Genomic DNA, 17,655 nt, shown 5'->3' on the forward strand with positions numbered 1-17,655 from the left:
TCCTAGCTGTGAGGTCTGCGCGCTAACCACTAGACTGCCGTGCCGCCCTTAAGTAGGTTCTTCTAAATAAATGTAATTACTTTTTGAAAAGTTAATATATTTCAGTTTAAAATAGCTCAATTTAAAAAGTGAAACTACTATACATTATTCTGTACTATACATTATTATATCTTAATTTCTTATACTATAGTTTACCGGTAATCAAATAAACAAATTCAGTATCCTAACAATTGAAACTTTCTCAAATATTGTTACATGAATGCAAAAACATTGTGAGCCTTTAATTGACCCCCTAAAATCAAATACTTTTTGTACAATAATTTCCATTTGAGTTACGTGTTATCTGTCTACGATTGAAAACCGGCTGTCACCGATATCGCTTTCTTCAAAACATGACGTCATTGTTAGCGAGGAGGGGCGTTCACGGCCTCTGTTGACAGACTGCGGTGCGCGACTGGAGCTCCACCGGGCGTGAGGTGGGGTGGGGAGATTCTTTTATTCAACCAGACCGGCGTGTCTCACGTAGAATACCCGATTATCGCCACCTCAAATGCCGGGAATAGACATTTTTACGAAGAATATTCATGGCGTCGCGGTGTTGAACATCACGTCCTCGAACGCACCATTCATTTTTTGCCATACAATGATGCCGGCTTAATTTTTCTCCTGGCGATATTTGTAAATTTCTAATCTATATAGATGTGTTGTAGTCATATTGTTTGAAAGTTTTTTTCCGTTGAAACATGGCAGGGTGTGTTTCAGAGCCGCTTTGTCGGCCGTGCGTTTACGATGAGAAGGCGTTTAAAGGTGAGTCAACGCTTTGTAATGTATTTGCTACTACAGTATATATATATAAATGCACATTGTTTAGCGTCATTACTAAACGAAACGCTGCTCAGTGGAGCTGCAGGTGAAGAGACCCCTGGTGCCGCTCCACCTGAGTCCTGAACAGGTGGCTCTGGAGATGCTGTGTCTCTGTGGACAGCTGGACCTTCTCATTAGGGCGCAGATGCAGGAGGTAGGCTGCACCTTTGTTGACACACAGGAACAATATGTTAGTTATTGTAGTTGTGTGTGCATAATACTAAGAGCAGTTTCTAATATTTTGGTAAATTATTTGGAATTATTTGGAAAATTATTTGAAAACAGCTTTTAGTATGATGCAGTGTAGTACTACTCTGCAATCTGTAATGCTAAACATACAGTAGAACCTCCAACTCCAGCTTTAATCACTATAAGAGCTATAAAGCTTCTCCCCCTCATAGGAATACTTAAAAAATACAAACAATCCATCCATTAAAATTAACTAAGCATTATTAGAGCCCCGTAGACATGATAAAACACGACTATAGTCACATTTATACTCTTTATTTACAACATATTGCACAACTGCAGGGTCTTGAGACACATGCTAACTCGCAAACTAGAGAGCTAGCGACCTAAACGGTAGCCTCCAAGTTATTTCCTTTAAACTTAAATAGCCAAAAATGTACCACTTCCACACGGATAGGGAGGATAACTATTAACAGTTATTTAATCTTTAACGTGAACATTAATCAAACGTAATATTTTTTTTTCCGGGTACATGATACCATACAGCATCCATATCAAACTTAAACATTAAACTTTCATATCAAGACGGGGGCCTCAAACTAGCGTCCTGCGGGCCACATTTGGCCCGCGGACTGCGTGTTTGAGACCCCTGTTGTAAAGTGTTTATTTGTGCCCTTGTTGCCAGTCCCACACTGTACTCCCCCATAGGAGCTTACTTAGTTTGGAATTTTTTCACTTTTTGTTACCTTTCCTTTCCCCTTCTTTATGGCCCAGCCATCCTGTCCTTTCAACTCCCCCTGTCTTATTGTATGGTATATTCTACGTATATGTATGATCAGGCGATTGCACAATTCTGCCTATGTCTCTGTATAAATGACAAATATAGGCCATTCTGATGATGCTTTCATATTCTTATCCGACACTGTTTCTTGAAGAATTTCTCTATTTGACAGTTTCAGGAGCAATTAGGACTAGACTGTAGCCCCGAGGAGTCAGACACTTTCCAGCCTCAAGGTCAGTGTTCAAGTTATTTATTGGACTCCAACTTCTCCTTTAAAATTGTTTTAATGTATCTGCTATCATCCTACAGGATCGGACATTCTGGACCAGATGCTGCAGTGCCTTGAACATCTGCCAAAGCCTATGCCACAGTTGGAGGTGTAACATCTCAAAAAGAATATTACTGTTGATGTGTGCAGTAACTGCTCTATATGTCTTCCCCTTTAGGATTATTTGGACATGGTGGGTTTGTCGGCAATGTTTCCGCGTGTAGAGGTGTTCCTCATTCAAGGCAGCCCTGTGGACATGCTGGAGAGGCCGCCAATGGATGGTAAGAGGGGACAAAAATAGGCTTTTAATGGCTTTTTTCCCCATCATTGAATCCATGTTAGCACAAGGATCAATATTGTCCTGCAGAACTTCAACATTTACATGCACAACATAAAGGCTGCTTAAAACACATTATACATTTTCCCATTGGAAAATACAGGTGGTCCTTGGTTTTAATGTGCTAACACAAAACATTAAAATAGAACTAGAACTATTTGTAGCACAAGTAGTGAAATTGACCATAAAAACAGGACCCAGGAAGCAAGCTATGTTTTTCTGACTGTTATTCATTCATTCATTTTCCACCGCGAGCGTTCAATTGAAAAAAAAAACCTGGAAAATGACCCATTAATTGACAATTAAAACAACAAATCTGAAAATATTTTTAAAAATATTACGAATATATACAACAATTATCCCCAATTCCATAGTAATAACAATGGCACAAAATAATAATACATTCTGTTTGTATAGTGTTAATTTATACTCCTACATTCATTCATTCATTTTCTACCGCTTATCCTCACGAGGGTTGCGGGGGGTGCTGGAGCCTATCCCAGCTGTCTTCGGGCGAGAGGCGGGGTACACCCTGGACTGGTCACCAGCCAATCACAGGGCACATATAGACAAACAACCATTCACACTCACATTCATACCTATGGACAATTTGGAGTGGCCAATTAACCTAGCATGTTTTTGGAATGTGGGAGGAAACCGGAGTACTCGGAAAAAACCCACGGATGCACGGGGAAAACATGCAAACTCCACACAGAGATGGCCGAGGGTGGAATTGAACCCTGGTCTCCAAGCTGTGAGGTCTGCGCGCTAACCACTAGACCGCGGTGCTGCCCTCCTGACTGTTAAATTCATTAATTCATTCATTTTCTACCGCTTTTCCTCATGAGGGTCGCGGGGGGTGCTGGAGCCTATCCAAGCTGTCTTGGGGCAAGACACCCTGGACTGGTCGCCAGCCAATCACAGGGCACATATAGACAAACAACCATTCACACTCCTAACACCACCTAGCATGTTTTTGGAATGTGGAGGAAAACCCACACATACACGGGGGGAACATGCAAACTCCACACAGGGTGGAATTGAACCCTGGTCTCCTAGCTGTGAGGTCTGCACGCTGACCACCGTGCCGCCCTCCTGACTGTTAAATTCTGTTATATATTGCCTTAAATACAGGAAGTGTCCTGCCTCTGTTTTGGCTCTGATATTACTTCCTGTCCATCCATTTGTACAAAACACGGCAAAAACAATATAGCGGAAGAATGTGTAACATGTTGCTGCAAGCCGAATGTTCTCTTGCAGACTATTTCTCCCACATTGCCAAATTGAATCAGCTCCTGGTGCTGAGTCAGCAGCTTGAGGAGGACATCCGCCACCTGGGAAGTCATAAGTACATCGCCCACCAGCTCTCTGTTCTATATGTAAGGAGACTCGCTTGCACCGTCGTGCATCACGAGCTATTAGAATACGACTTCAATGCCTTTTTTTTTTTTGCAGCAAGTAGTCAGCTCGTTCAGAGGAGTCCAAGTCTTCACGGAGACAAAGAAGGACATTGAGGCCAACTTCAAGCACATGAAGCAGTCTCTGGTGGTGGAGGAAGGCTCCAGGCATGAACCTCAGCTGGCTGCTCATTACATCAACTGGTGAGTTCAAGTGTTTATGTATCACTATGGATTCGTTCTCATAAAACACACATATAGGTTATATAATATTATTATGATTCTTATTATGATCCATGTAGGATACTAGAAGTCACTCACAACTTGACGTCGGCTGTGTTGTCGCTACCGGATGAGCTGACGGACGACATTCACCAAGCCGTGACCTTCATGTCTCAGTTTGTGTCTTGATGTTGTGGACCAAGACCCTCCTAAGGCCTACCAATGGACTCAATTTTTAATTATTATAATAAAGACAATGACACGGTGCTATGCCATTCAACAATGGGATGAGAGATGCCACTTACAGTAAATTAATTTTCACTGCTTTGACCTCAGTTATAAATCTTTTTATGCCTCATGTGTTACAATGCATTTAAATGCAATAGATAACGTGTGTCTGTTTTTGTAGTTAATCTGAAACTGGAACGCAGCAAAGATTAAAAAAATGGAAGCAATTATGTCAAAGTAAAAAGTTTAGCTAGATACTTCATAAATCTCCAAGAGAAATTCACATTACCAGCAGCTCTACAATGTTGATGACATAAGTTTAAAACAAACAAAATTATACGAAAATAAAATGACTGCGCTTTTTCCAGCCTTACCTGAATGCAGCACAACTCAGCCACAGCCAGTCAGTGTGCGAGGGGAGGGCTTAAATATGATTGACTCAAGTAACAGTCCAATCACATAATTGAATGTTAGTCTTGCACCCAATCAAGAACCACTTGACTGTCCGGTATACTTGACTGTGAGAGCGAAGGAAATGCAAAAGACAACCCTCAAAACAGTTGCACTGTTTTTGGTCTTGGTGCGTGTAAATTGTAAAATAATACACGGAAGAATGTTCGCCGACGATATAGTCGTGACGGTAAGTATGAACAGTTTTTTTTTATAATGGCTGATACTTCTTACTGTAAATAATACAGGGTTACATTATGAACATTGCGTTTCATGTTTGGGCTCTTGGAGGCTGATATGTGTTAGCTAATTGGGTTCTTAGCTAGCTAGCTAACAGGTCTCTATACCATAGCTTAATTCCCTTGGGAACAATCATTCACTCTGCCCAAGTGTACCTCAGCAAAGGGCTTCTTCCTTCTGGAACCAGTTTTCGTACTTACCTGTTCAGCTCTATTTGATTTACAGAGCGCCAAATGACAACAAAAGTTACCCCCAATATGTGTAGACATACACTAAGTCATATACTGACAATACAATAATACTGAGTCAGCCACAATTGAAGCACCGGCACCATTTCCAAAGCACTAATATCACATAATATGTAAACGACACCCAACTCTAATCATGTTTTTGCCATTCGTGAGAGGTATTGGAATGCCCGTAACCATAGGAAGTTGACAAGCTGTGTTTTTCTTTTAGACCAAATTAGCTTTCCATATGAAGCAAGTCACCTGAATGCTGCTGTGTGAAGCGGGACATGATATCTGACCCCACGGCTGCAGCTGCACCCGGACCCTCCGAGCAGCAGAGGTTGTTTTTTTTCCCCACCTTTCCTCCACTGGGTCACATATTTATGCAGTCATACTGTATGTGTGTTTTTGTCTCTGCAGTAAGAGCTCACATAATGAGGATGAGGCCAACCCTTCTGCAGCCGTCACCAATTCGGAGGAAGAGTCTGGCAATGAGAACAGACGGAAGAGGGGGGTAAGTTTTCCGCTTTCTTTTTATTGAAGGTCTAACATTAGAGTATTTTTTATTGTAATATACAGACTACATACATCTGTTGCTTTGACCCACAGTGGCGAAGGAAGAGACCTTGCAAGGAATCAGAGAATGCCACAAAGAGCAAAATTGCCAAAAGCCGACGCAGATGCAGCAGCGTTAGAAAAGACAGGCTCTGCCAGCGTAAACGTCCTCATGTGGAGGCTGTGACTCTGTTTGATGTCATCACCATGGGCAGGAGTGCCATGGGGGTAAGATATCATACTAAACACAACAACACTAAATTGAAGTCCTAACTGATGTGTGAGCAGGTGGTGATTGACGGCTGGATGGAGTCGTATTTGGCAGACAGAGACGCGTCCCTCCTTGACCTTATCACCTTCTTCATTCAGTGCTGCGGGTGCAAAGGTGAGAAGTCAGCACACTACCTCCCTGCATGCAGTTAAAATCTTCTTTTTTTGCAGGCGTGGTCACAGCTGAAATGTGTCACACCAAAAGTGACAGTGACACCATGAACAAGATGGTGGAGGAGCTGGTTGAAGACTCGGATGAGGTAATGAGGGCCATATTACATTGTGTTCTTGTATGACTGTTGTTTGACAAGACGTTAAGACTGTGATGTGTTTAGGTTGCTGGTCTGCAGTACAAGAAGTTTCTGGCTTTTCCGTGGATCCTTACCGTCACCTGGCCCATGGATGCAGTCAGTATTCTTATTTTTGCAGCGCTTGTGCAGTGTGCTCACCAGTAACAAGCATTAAATCGAAAAAAAAAAAAAAACCCTGGAAAATGACCCATTAATTCACAATTAAACCAACAAATCTGAAAATATTTAAAAAAATACTACGAATATATACAACAATTATCCCCAATTCCATAGTAATAACAATGGCACAAAATAATAATACATTCTGTTTGTATAGTGTTAATTTATACTCCTACATTCATTCATTCATTTTCTACCGCTTTTCTACCCCCCGCTATCCTCACAAGGGTCGCGGGGGGTGCTGGAGCCTATCCCAGCTGTCTTTGGGCGAGAGGCAGGGTACAGCGTGGACTGGTGGCCAGCCAATCACAGGGCACATATAGACAAACAACCATTCACACTCACATTCATACCTATGGACAATTTGGAGTCGCCAATTAACCTAGCATGTTTTTGGAACGTGGGAGGAAAACCGGAGTACCCGGAGAAAAGCCACACATGCACGGGCAGAACATGCAAACTCCACCTACGGATGGCCGAGGGTGGAATCGAACTTGGGTCTCCTAGATATGTGGCATGCGCGCTAACCACTCATCTGCCGTGCAACCTGGCATAATGCAGTGCTTCTCAAATAGTGGGGCGGGCCCCATTGAATTGCTATATATAATTATATTTATATGATTGTATTATTTTATATATTAATCCAAGTTCTAAGTAGCTTCGATATACAGTATTTACATTATAGTCACTAAATAATAAGAACACATGTTATAACATAGAGAAATAAATAATATTATTTAGCGTTGTACCAGACTTTGCAGACTGTTTATTTAAAATTAATATTACTACCACTGAACATGTATTTGTACCTGTTTTTCAGTGTCCTATGCAGCTCATTAAGCTAGGAAACAAGTTGGGCCCGAATGACATGTGCCCTCTACTGGGTTGATTATTACATCCATCAACGCTTCAACAACACATCCAACTCATAAACAACAACAATTAAATCTTTCCGCACGATTGACAAAACAGTCCACAATTTTCATCAGGACAGCATGGAGTATCCTCTGATCCAGCCCGGACCGCACAGCCGATGGTTTCACTCGGATTTGAGCGACTTTGTGTCGGTGCTGGTCTCTCAGTGTCAGCACAGCATCCTCTTCGACAACTACCTTATGACCACGGTTGTCTCGCTGCTCTCCGAGCTCTCCGACTCCCATATACGAGCTTTCAGACACACATGCACGCTAGCAGGTAACTCTGACAGCAGCCAGTGATGCACTGTTACAGTAGACTAAGTCATACTTTGTGCTTTATTAGCAGTCAAACTGTTGAGCTCCCTGATGGAGGTGGCTCTGAATCTGAGCGTGGGAATCGAAAACAGTCAGAAGCTGCAGCGGGTGCAGAGGCCCAGCAGACAGAAGAACCAGGGGCAGCAGAAAGTGACCCAGGTACAGCCAGAGCAACGATATTAAAAGCGTCTTGCAATGATGTGACTCATAACCTTGTGTTTTTTTTTAAGCTGCAGGAGAAGAAGGTAGAGATAGAGAGCATGATGGATGTCATCTTCAAGGCCGTTTTTCTCAAGAGACATCGGTAAAATGTCTTCATTGAATTATCTTGATGTCAAATTCATTCTATAAGCGAGAATGACAAATAGTACAAGCATGGTAGTATAGGGAGGAAGCAAAATGATCCTGATGATCCTCAAATAGTCTGATATCATTTATTCTCAATTCATTCATTCACTAATATTTGATGCACATCATGTTGACTTATATCATTTGTCCTGAATACCTGAATTTATTATCAAATGTCCTTTGTACTGAATTAGTTCTCATGATTGTATGTGTTTGCATGTTTCCTACGGCAGTGATGTACTTCCAGAAATTCGTTCCATCTGCATGGAGGAGTTGGGCTTGTGGATGAGGCTCTACAGCTCTGTCTTCCTCAATGACAGTTACCTCAAATACATGGATTGGATGTCGTACGACAAGGTGACTATAGTTCAATACATATCTTGGGTTTGTTAAAAAAAAACAAAAAAAAAAACAACAGGATCTGCTTTTGCATTAACTTGGCTATCTTATGTCTTCTAGATACCAGATGTGCGCCTCAAGTGCGTCTTGGGCTTGCAGAGTTTATACGGAGATCCTGTGCTTTTGCCTCAACTGGACTTTTTCACCACCCGCTTTAAGGTAACCGCATTTCAACCAAGTTTAGTCTGAACTGAACTCCTTAAAACTGCTTTTTTGGGGGGACAAAAAAGCAGCTGAGAGTCATTTGCAGGTTTTAGCGCTAGCTGTTAGCTGTTAGCTGTTAGCAACAGGCGACCCAATCATTCATTCATTTTCTACTGCTTTTCCTCACGAGGGTCGGGGGTGCTGGAGCCTATCCCAGCTGTCTTCGGGCGAGAGGTTGGGTGGCGACCGAATCCTGATACCTAAATAAAATAATATTGAGTAATGGTATAGACACATTTTAATATTTTCTGCAACAAATAAATAATGTTGATATATTATGACATGCTGATTAAAATATTTAAAATAAAGATACACAGTATATTAATAGTTATATAACAGTATAAGGGGCTCCACGGTGGACCGAGTGGTTAGTGCGCGGGCCACACAGCTAGGAGACCTGAGTTCGATTCCACACTCGGGCATCTCTGTGTGGAGTTTGCACACACATTCCAAAAACATGCTAGGTTAATTGGTGACTCCAAATTGTCCATAGATATGAATGTGAGTGTGAATGGTTGTTTGTCTATATGTGCCCTGTGATTGGCTGGCAACCAGTCCAGAGTGTACCCCGCCTCTCGCCCGAAGACAGCCCATAGAAAATGAATGAATGAGTATATTATATGAGACATTAATTTCAGGTTTGACAATACCATGCTGAAATAGAGAGGCTTCACTCCCGCCTGTGTGTTCCAGGACCGCATGATCTCCATGACTCTGGATAAAGACAATGAAGTAGCTTTGCAGACCCTGAAACTGCTGCTTCTCATCTCCAAGTTAGCCTCCACTTTTCAACATCAACAATTATTGTAATAAATATGATGCCTTCACTAACCATGATATCTCTACCACCTTTAGAACATCCAAAGATGTGCTGAGTCCAGATGACTACAAGCGACTTCTCCAGCTTGTGTTTTCATCTCAGCGTCCCCTTGCAGCCACTGCGGGGGAGCTGCTCTTCTTTAGGTGCATACGCTTACCTGCTTATAAGAAAATAAAGTGTTTAGTTTTTAAAAACGTATTGTGTTTCTCTCAGGCTTCTCCATGCAGCAAATAATCAGGAGGGAGTAAATCAGGAGGACGCTCACAGACAAGAAACACTTATACGACTCAAGGCTCTGCTGCAGTTCTACCAGAACTCTAAGGTGAAACTCTTTTCATAAAATGTAGTTAAATTAGAATGACATTGACTGAGTGCACCTGCAGCTACACAACCATGTGGTCTACCTCGTGGACAGCCTGTGGGATTGTGGCGGAACCCTGTTGAAGGACTGGTCCACACTCACGTCTATACTGCTGCAAGACCCTCACAGTCCCTCACTGGGTATAGTATAGTATAAGTAAAGTATTAAATGCATTATTGTGTATAGTTACAGTTACATCTTAATAATCTTATTAGTCACAGTACATCCTTTTTTTGTGTTTTGCAGCCCTCACTCAGGCAGAAGAAGTGGTGCTTGTGGAGATTCTGGTGGCATCTGTGCGTCAGGCGTCAGAAGGACCAGTGCTGGCTGGGAGGAGCGGTGCAAAGAAGGTTTTTGATTTTTTTTTATAGTGCACTATGACTATGCACTGTAAGATTATAGAATTGGCATATAAATGTTCTACAGTGCAGCAGAACTTTCTGTAATGTATTTATAGAGTAAATCTTAGGGGGTTTAAAATTGATCCCTGAGGGACTCATCATCATCAGTATTGGAATTTGACTTAGCTTTTAGTTAGTATCCTTTAGTATCATCAAAAAAAGAAAACAATTAAGTGAATTATATTGTGGTGACCCAGTTAAAGGTCTCCAAAGAAGGGAAATAGTAAAAATAAAAGTGTTGTTGGTTAAAAATACGAAAAATAAAATCAATAATTTAAATAGAAAAAACATATAAATAAATGATTGGTAACTGACAAGACAGACCAGTCTTATTTAATAGATACTGTATAATAATTATAGCTAACAATACAATGCTGTATAAGAGGAGCATAGTTCCTTGTGTATTTTCCCACCAGGTAATGAGTGGCAGAGAGAAGAAAGTTCAGGTTGAAGACTGCACAAAGCTCACACAGCATTTTCTCACGGTGCTTCCAGAGTTACTGTCCAAGGTACCACTGTCTGATATGCTGATCATTCAACACTAGACATTATGTTTGAGTGATGGCTGTCATACATCGCACGTTCATGCAGTTTTCAGGTCGCTGGGACATTATTGCATCCTTGATGAGGATACCTCAGTACTTCCTGCCGGAGACCCCCCTCGCAGACAAGACACAGGTCAGCATTAAATGTTTAACAGCATTAATAGTTAAAGGTACATGTTTTCTTAATTTGGTTTTGTTTACACCTGCATTGTTTACACACTTAGTTTCTACTGCATCAATCATTTTGGTTCTCATCTCCTCCTCAGTTGGTCTCCAGGTTGTTAGCAGAGATGGTAGCCAATCTAGAGGTCCACTCGGGTACCCCTGTTTTAGAGGAGGGGTCCCGTACGTTCCTCAGACTATGTGGAGAGGAGACCATGTGGTGTTCCACGGCCCGATCTGCGAGGGATTCCTTGGTCCAATGTTGGGTGGACCACATCAAAGAGCTGCTGAGTGAATCCCTAACGGTAGTGTTTCAAACCGTAATTCTAATTTGAAAGAACCCTAATGATTTTGATGACACCTGATCCAAGATGCTTGATTATGGAGTCATTTAAACTGTTAAATCCTGACCCTCCATCCACAGGGCACCACTTTCTCTGCTGACGAGGAGAAAACTGGGGACATTTTAGCTACGCTGAAGAAACTCAGCGCTTTCCACAAGTACGTTGCAGAAAATAAATAAAATACTTTCCTTAGTGTTAACCGTTGATGTTGCTTAAAAATATCATTTGGAAGCTGCCACGATCTGTCTCGATGGAATCTGTTTGACCTGCTGTCACCTCTCCTGGCGGTGGAGAGCTTCCAGGAAGGTGCGTCACCTGAGGTACCCCCTTCTGCTACGTAGAATCCATTTAAAAATAATCTTGTTTTGTTTTCACTTATCAGTACATCTCAGCTAACTTCTTTCATAGGTGCTAAAGGAAGTGTTTAAGTGTCTGAGCTACTGTGTTCTCTGGTCTCTGAGCACCAGCAGTGACACTCTGACCTGCAGGGTAAGTTACATGTATGTAATTACATTTATGTGTATATGTATGTATGTATTTATACAGGGTTACTATTTATTGTAATTATTATCAAAACTTTGGACACACTCTTCCATTCTATGGGACCGTTGTGTTTTAGGACAAGGCCGTGACCCAGAGACTCCAGTTGCGTGTCCTCAGTGAGACAAGTCATCGTTGTCTCTCCCACTCAGACCACAGCGTGAGGCAGCAGGTCAGACAGGAAGCGACGCCTTTTTTTATTGTGTTAATATCCTACTACTACTACTTTTACTTTATCCTTCCTTGTTTTTTTTGTACCTCTTAGGCTTTCATGGGTGTCTGCGACATTCTCACAGCCCACTCCTACCAGCAACATGTGTGGAACCCCACGTCCTGGGCCCCCCTACCCTACACACCGACCCCCAAGCTGCAGATGGCGCTGTTGAGCTTTGTGTGCAAGAACGTCTTTGTAGGAAGAGACTGTGACGAGAGCAAAGGTGAATAGTTAACATTCATTCATTTTCTACCGCTTATCCTCATCTCACAAGGGTCATGGGGGTGCTGGAGCCTATCCCAGCTGTCTTCGGGCGAGAGGTGCCAGCCAATCACAGGGCACATATAGACAAACAACCATTCACACTCACGTTCATACCTATGGACAATTTGGAGTCGCCAATTAACCTAGCATGTTTTTGGAATGTGGGAGGAAACCGGAGTACCCGGAGAAAACCCACGCATGCACAGGGGAGAACATGCAAACTCCACACAGAGATGGCTGAGGGTGGAATTGAACTACGGTCTCCTAGCTGTGAGGTCTGGGCGCTAACCACTCGTCCGAATAGTTAACACTGAATAGTTTTTAGAGCTTAACAGCAATTTGTTCATTGCTAAAACGTTTCTAAATTCATTCATATTGGATGTAAGCGCATATTGACCACCACCGTGTTTCTAGTAAAATAGTGTAAATTTGGTGAAAATAACTTAAAAGTCAAATCAAAGTTTTTTGGTGTGATGCTCGGGCTGCACAGCAGATGGCGCCCTAACTCTGTGGCTTTTATTACAGCCACACTAGCCCATGCAATGGGAGGTGATCATACACTGAGTGAACATCCAAATATGGTCATGAGAACAGAGGCCAATAAGTACTCCTGTGGAAAGTTTTGAAATGTTGAAAGAGCGGATTATTCCTGCTAACACTTTGTCTTTTATGGATGCATGTTCTTGGACCAGAGGTCAGCCACAGGTTAACACATCAAATCACAACAATGTCTTCTTTTTCCATGAGAGAAAAAAAATCCCTCCATTCTCGTTCACTTCTTGGAAGACACACTGTTGCCATGACATTTTTACACCTCCTAAGGAGTTGCTCGCGTTGCTCACAGTGCAATTGGTCTTTGTTCTTTTCTCCACGTGGGCCCGCTCAGCCTGCCAGCACTCTGAGGAGGACAGGATGGAGGACCTTCACACCAGACGAAGCACACTAGCCGCCTACTGCAAGCTCATCTTACACAGAGTGTTGGAGATCAGCATGGCTGCAGACATCTTTGCATACTATGTGAAGGTACCTCCACTTGCACTGCATTAAGTTCAATATTGTATATCATAACCGGCCTGCACGGTGGATGAGTGGTTAGCGCACAGGCCACACAGCAAAGAGACCCAAGTTCAATTCCACCCTCGGGCATTTCTGTGTGGAGTTTGCATGTTCTCCCCGTGCATGCGTGGGTTTTCTCCGGGTATTCCGGTTTCCTCCCACATTCCAAAAACATGCTAGGTTAATTGGCGACTCCAAATTGTCCATAGGTATGAATGTGAGTGTGAATGGTTGTTTGTCTATATGTGCCCTGTGATTGGCTGGCGACCAGTCCAGCCTGAAGACAGCTGGGAAAGGCTCCAGCACCCCCTGTAAGAATAAGCTGTAGAAAATGAATGAATGAATGAATGAATATCATAACCATAAAGGCACTGTGATCTTTGGCATAGCAAGAATTCTACTGATTTTGACAAATACCCTTGAGCCAAGAGGTATGAAGTAGCCAAGGTTAAAGCAATGGGTAGCTTATCAGCGCTCTCTACCAGTCCCAATACGTTCATATGAGTGTTTTCCTAGAGTTGCATCATAAAAATAACAATTGATTTAGTCGGAAGCCAAAAATTGGATGAAAGGCTTTCCCTTGTCCCATTCTTCTCCAGTACTACAACGACTTTGGTGACATCATCAAGGAGATGATGTACAGGAGCAGACAGATGGACAAGATAGAGAGCTCTCGTACTTTAGTGCTTTCTTTGCAGCAGGTAAGCATCACAATGATCCGAGTCAGGGTCAACAAAAGGCTGATTGTTACCTTTTTTGTCCTGCCTAGTTGTTTGTGCGTCTTCACCGGATGCAGGATGGCGAACGGACGCCACGCCTTCATCACGGAATTCAGACCTTCACCAGCATCAAGGAGCTAGCTAGACGCTTCGCCCTCAGCTTCGGAGACCTTCTTAGGTTCCGGGAGTGTGTGGTCCTCATTCACAGGTCCGCATGGATTTAATTTATGTTGTAACTTTTGGTGGCTAATGTGTGCTCTACTTTGTGCAGGACCGGCATCGACTTCGTGTTTCAGGACTTCATCCAGACCCCAGAATATTCCACACCAGCGTACCTGTCCTATTTGAGCATTCTGGCCGAGTTCTCCAGCAAGCTGCTGAAACCAGACAAGAAGACAGTGTGAGTACTGCAGGGCTACACAAGTGGACATCAATGCTGACATAAAGTGGACATGTTGACGTTTGTCTGCAGCTTGTCCTACTTGCAGAAGGAAACCTCACACCACATGGTGGACCTCAGGGAAGACTGCTGGCAGCCGCTCCTCTACTATCAAGCGTCCTTATTGGCTGTTGCTGAAGTGGAGGAGGTTGCGTCCCACGGCAGCTCGGACAGGAAGCAGACGGGCCGCTCGGCGTTGTCCAAGAACAAACACGGTACCACGCATGATGGTTAACATGTAACCTGATTAAACTTCTTGTAGCGCTGACGAAGCTACGATGCAAATCAGTAACACCTGTATATGTTCACGTACGGTATATTCACATCATGTGTACATCACATCATGTGTGTACTATACGTGAATGGACAGACAATTGTGTGCGTGTGTTTACATGTGAATGACCTGATATTTGTTTACATTGCGTGTGTGGGAATGGATAAACAATGACATTTAATAGATGAAAAAAGTGTGTACTATACGTGAATGGACAGACAATTGTGTGTGTGTTTACATGTGAACGACCTGATATTTGTTTACATTGTGTGTGTGTGGGAATGGATAAACAATGACATTTAATAGATGAAAAAAGTGTGTGCTATATGTGAATGGACAGACAATTGTGTGTGTGTGTTTACATGTGAACGACCCGATATTTGTTTATCCATTCCCACACACGCAATGTAAACAAATATCGGGTCATTCACATATAAACACACACAATTGTCTGTCCATTCACGTACACACTTTTTTCATCTATTAAATGTCATTGTTTATCCATTCCCACACACGCAATGTAAACAATGACATTTAATAGATGAAAAAAGTGTGTACTATACGTGAATGGACAGACAATTGCGTGTGTTTATATGTGAATGACTCTCTGTTTACATTACGTGTGTGGGAATGGATAAACAATGACATTGCATGTATGTGCATGGATTGATGCTTACACAAGGTGTGTATGTGAATGGACAAACATTTACATAGTGTATTTAGACAAACCTTGGCACCACGTGTGTATGTGAATGGAGAGGTAAACACTACAGTACAGTATTAGACCGTGTTCCATCCTCCAATGTGTGTTCCAGGAAGTCAAGCTGCAGGACCTCTGAGCCCTTCTGAAGCTCACGTTGTCAAAGTCCACAGGTTGGGTCGTCCCAGGTACGGACTTTCACTTTGTATACACTAGTCTTCCTCACTGAGTCCACTTGAAGTGTAAAGTGTGTCTGGTCCTCAGCCACAAGACCACCCACATGCTGGAAGACCTCATGAGACGACCCCAGACTCAAGAACCCGTCCTCCAGGACTCTGATCATCATCATGATGATGATGACAATGATGATGCTGTGGATGTTGAACATTGAGGAAGTGGAACTCAAAGTAGCAAGGTAGCACTTTGTCTTCATGCACACTAGCAGTATACTACGCTATACTATGTGTACATTATATACTTACTTGTGTATATTTACACCTACTTGTACAACATGGGCGCTTTATGAACATACTGTAAATGTACTAAGGAGGGTTGGGGTCACACTGAGAACAATTGGGAGGACAAAAACCAAAAATAAATTATGAGAAAATATTTTAATAATTTTTTGGGAAAAAAATACATTTTATTCTTGTATTATGTATTTTTTTCTTGTAATTTAAAAATGTATTATAGTTTCAGATTCATTATTTAGTCTTGATTTTATTCTATATAGTTAAGTGGATCCCCTCACATTTGCCATTCAGCATTCAAAGCCCTGAAAATTTGCTGATTTTTGGTCACATCTGCTGTATTGTCTAAGTATTCTTCTAAGACTAACTTTTTTTTCTTGAAAAATATTCTTAAAAGAGAATTACTTAATAATATTCCGGACTTTATTCTTTTATTATAAGTTTTTTGTTGTAAAATTCTGTAAATTTCCATTCATCCTCATATTATTCCAATTGTTTGTTGTTTTCTTACAACAATACAACTTAATGTTTGTAACCATCAGAAAATATTTTCATAGGTCTGACCACCCCACTTCATTTTTGTAATATATCATCATAATATGTCTTTTTAATTGTGTATTTTTTCTGATAATATTGGTACTTTTTTCTCCTATTTGGTGTTTCTTTCCAGTGTGGCCCCGATACTCATTGGTAGTAAATAAGCTAAAGGGTGGTGCTTTAGGTGGTGCTAAAGGGTGGTGCCTTGGTTTCTTTTTTATATGACAGTTGTCAGTTTGTTACAAATATATAGTGGTGTACCACAGGGCACAGTTCTCTGCACTTTTATTTATATAAATGTAGAATATCAATCCAATTTGTATTAGGATGCCAAATAATATTGTAATCGAGTTGAATGTCGCCCTCACTGAGCCCCCCGCCCTCCAAAAAAACCATGTAATTGTACGTGCAACTTTGTGTCTTGTTTTTGTACTGCACGTGTATGATGACACTTTATTATTGCTCTTCACAAGAAGGGGTGTTATATATATGAAACTAATATTCACAAAAAATTCATTAGGTTTACTGTAACTAATGGGTGTCACGAGACACTCAACTCACAGGGTGAGACGATGCATAAGATCGGGTCCATGAGACTGAAATGAGACTAATATTAATTTTAAGAAAAGTACAACGAAAATATGACTTGAATGTTGACTAAGCTTGAAATGTTTAGTTTGCCACAAATGGATTATTATAATCATTATAATGCTACAGTCCACTGTTTTTCTCGTCTTTGTCTATTTATGTCAGGGCTGTACTTTGATAATTACAATAAAAAACATACATATTACAGACAAATCCGTGTTTATTAATGATGTATATTTTAGATTTTTAAATTACATTAGGACTTTTTGCTGTTTTTTTCTCTCCATATTTACTGGGTTTGTATTTTATTTCTGCAATGAGCCACTTGTCGCCGCTGGGCCACACTTTGGACACCCATGCATGTTATGCCAGGAAAGCCAGAGTGTCCTAGCTCTGCCTTCTTGGCGCTGTTAGGGTTAGCCAAGGGCTGCTTCGCATTGTGGGGGGGGGGGTTTCACAGCGTTGTTGATGGCTTGTACTTAATGACTGAATAAATGTATTTTGTCGCATTTTCTCGAGATCTGGCGACACCCCAGT

At 41.8% G+C, this 17,655-nt stretch overlaps 2 protein-coding genes across 3 annotated transcripts; both read left to right on the forward strand.

Annotated features, from left to right (window-relative positions):
- Positions 1-421: 421 nt before the first annotated feature.
- Positions 422-4,403, forward strand: si:ch211-218d20.15 (uncharacterized). The gene is made up of 8 exons (XM_058082103.1): positions 422-807; positions 900-1,018; positions 2,007-2,067; positions 2,144-2,211; positions 2,281-2,383; positions 3,700-3,818; positions 3,895-4,040; positions 4,139-4,403. The coding sequence occupies exons 1-8, from the start codon at positions 744-746 to the stop codon at positions 4,245-4,247; spliced, it is 789 nt and encodes a 262-aa protein (XP_057938086.1). The 5' UTR covers positions 422-743; the 3' UTR covers positions 4,248-4,403.
- A 382-nt stretch (positions 4,404-4,785) lies between these two features.
- Positions 4,786-16,378, forward strand: si:ch211-269e2.1 (cohesin subunit SA-2). 2 transcript variants are annotated; one of them, XM_058082099.1, is made up of 32 exons: positions 4,786-4,926; positions 5,436-5,546; positions 5,627-5,720; positions 5,816-5,989; positions 6,050-6,146; positions 6,203-6,291; positions 6,367-6,438; positions 7,491-7,695; positions 7,762-7,892; positions 7,964-8,037; positions 8,315-8,438; positions 8,541-8,639; positions 9,378-9,457; positions 9,540-9,647; positions 9,718-9,826; positions 9,888-10,005; positions 10,112-10,215; positions 10,683-10,775; positions 10,858-10,944; positions 11,078-11,278; positions 11,398-11,474; positions 11,550-11,637; positions 11,726-11,806; positions 11,937-12,029; positions 12,123-12,294; positions 13,222-13,358; positions 13,991-14,092; positions 14,161-14,318; positions 14,382-14,510; positions 14,583-14,764; positions 15,639-15,711; positions 15,788-16,378. In XM_058082099.1, the coding sequence occupies exons 2-32, from the start codon at positions 5,494-5,496 to the stop codon at positions 15,912-15,914; spliced, it is 3,531 nt and encodes a 1,176-aa protein (XP_057938082.1). In that variant the 5' UTR covers positions 4,786-4,926; positions 5,436-5,493; the 3' UTR covers positions 15,915-16,378. The 2 variants fall into 2 exon arrangements, with proteins under 2 accessions (XP_057938082.1, XP_057938083.1); XM_058082100.1 differs by having other exon boundaries at positions 7,970-8,037.
- The last annotated feature ends 1,277 nt before the right edge of the window (positions 16,379-17,655 follow it).

This window comes from Doryrhamphus excisus, chromosome 9 (assembly GCF_030265055.1).
Source record: "Doryrhamphus excisus isolate RoL2022-K1 chromosome 9, RoL_Dexc_1.0, whole genome shotgun sequence".
NCBI lineage: Eukaryota > Metazoa > Chordata > Actinopteri > Syngnathiformes > Syngnathidae > Doryrhamphus > Doryrhamphus excisus.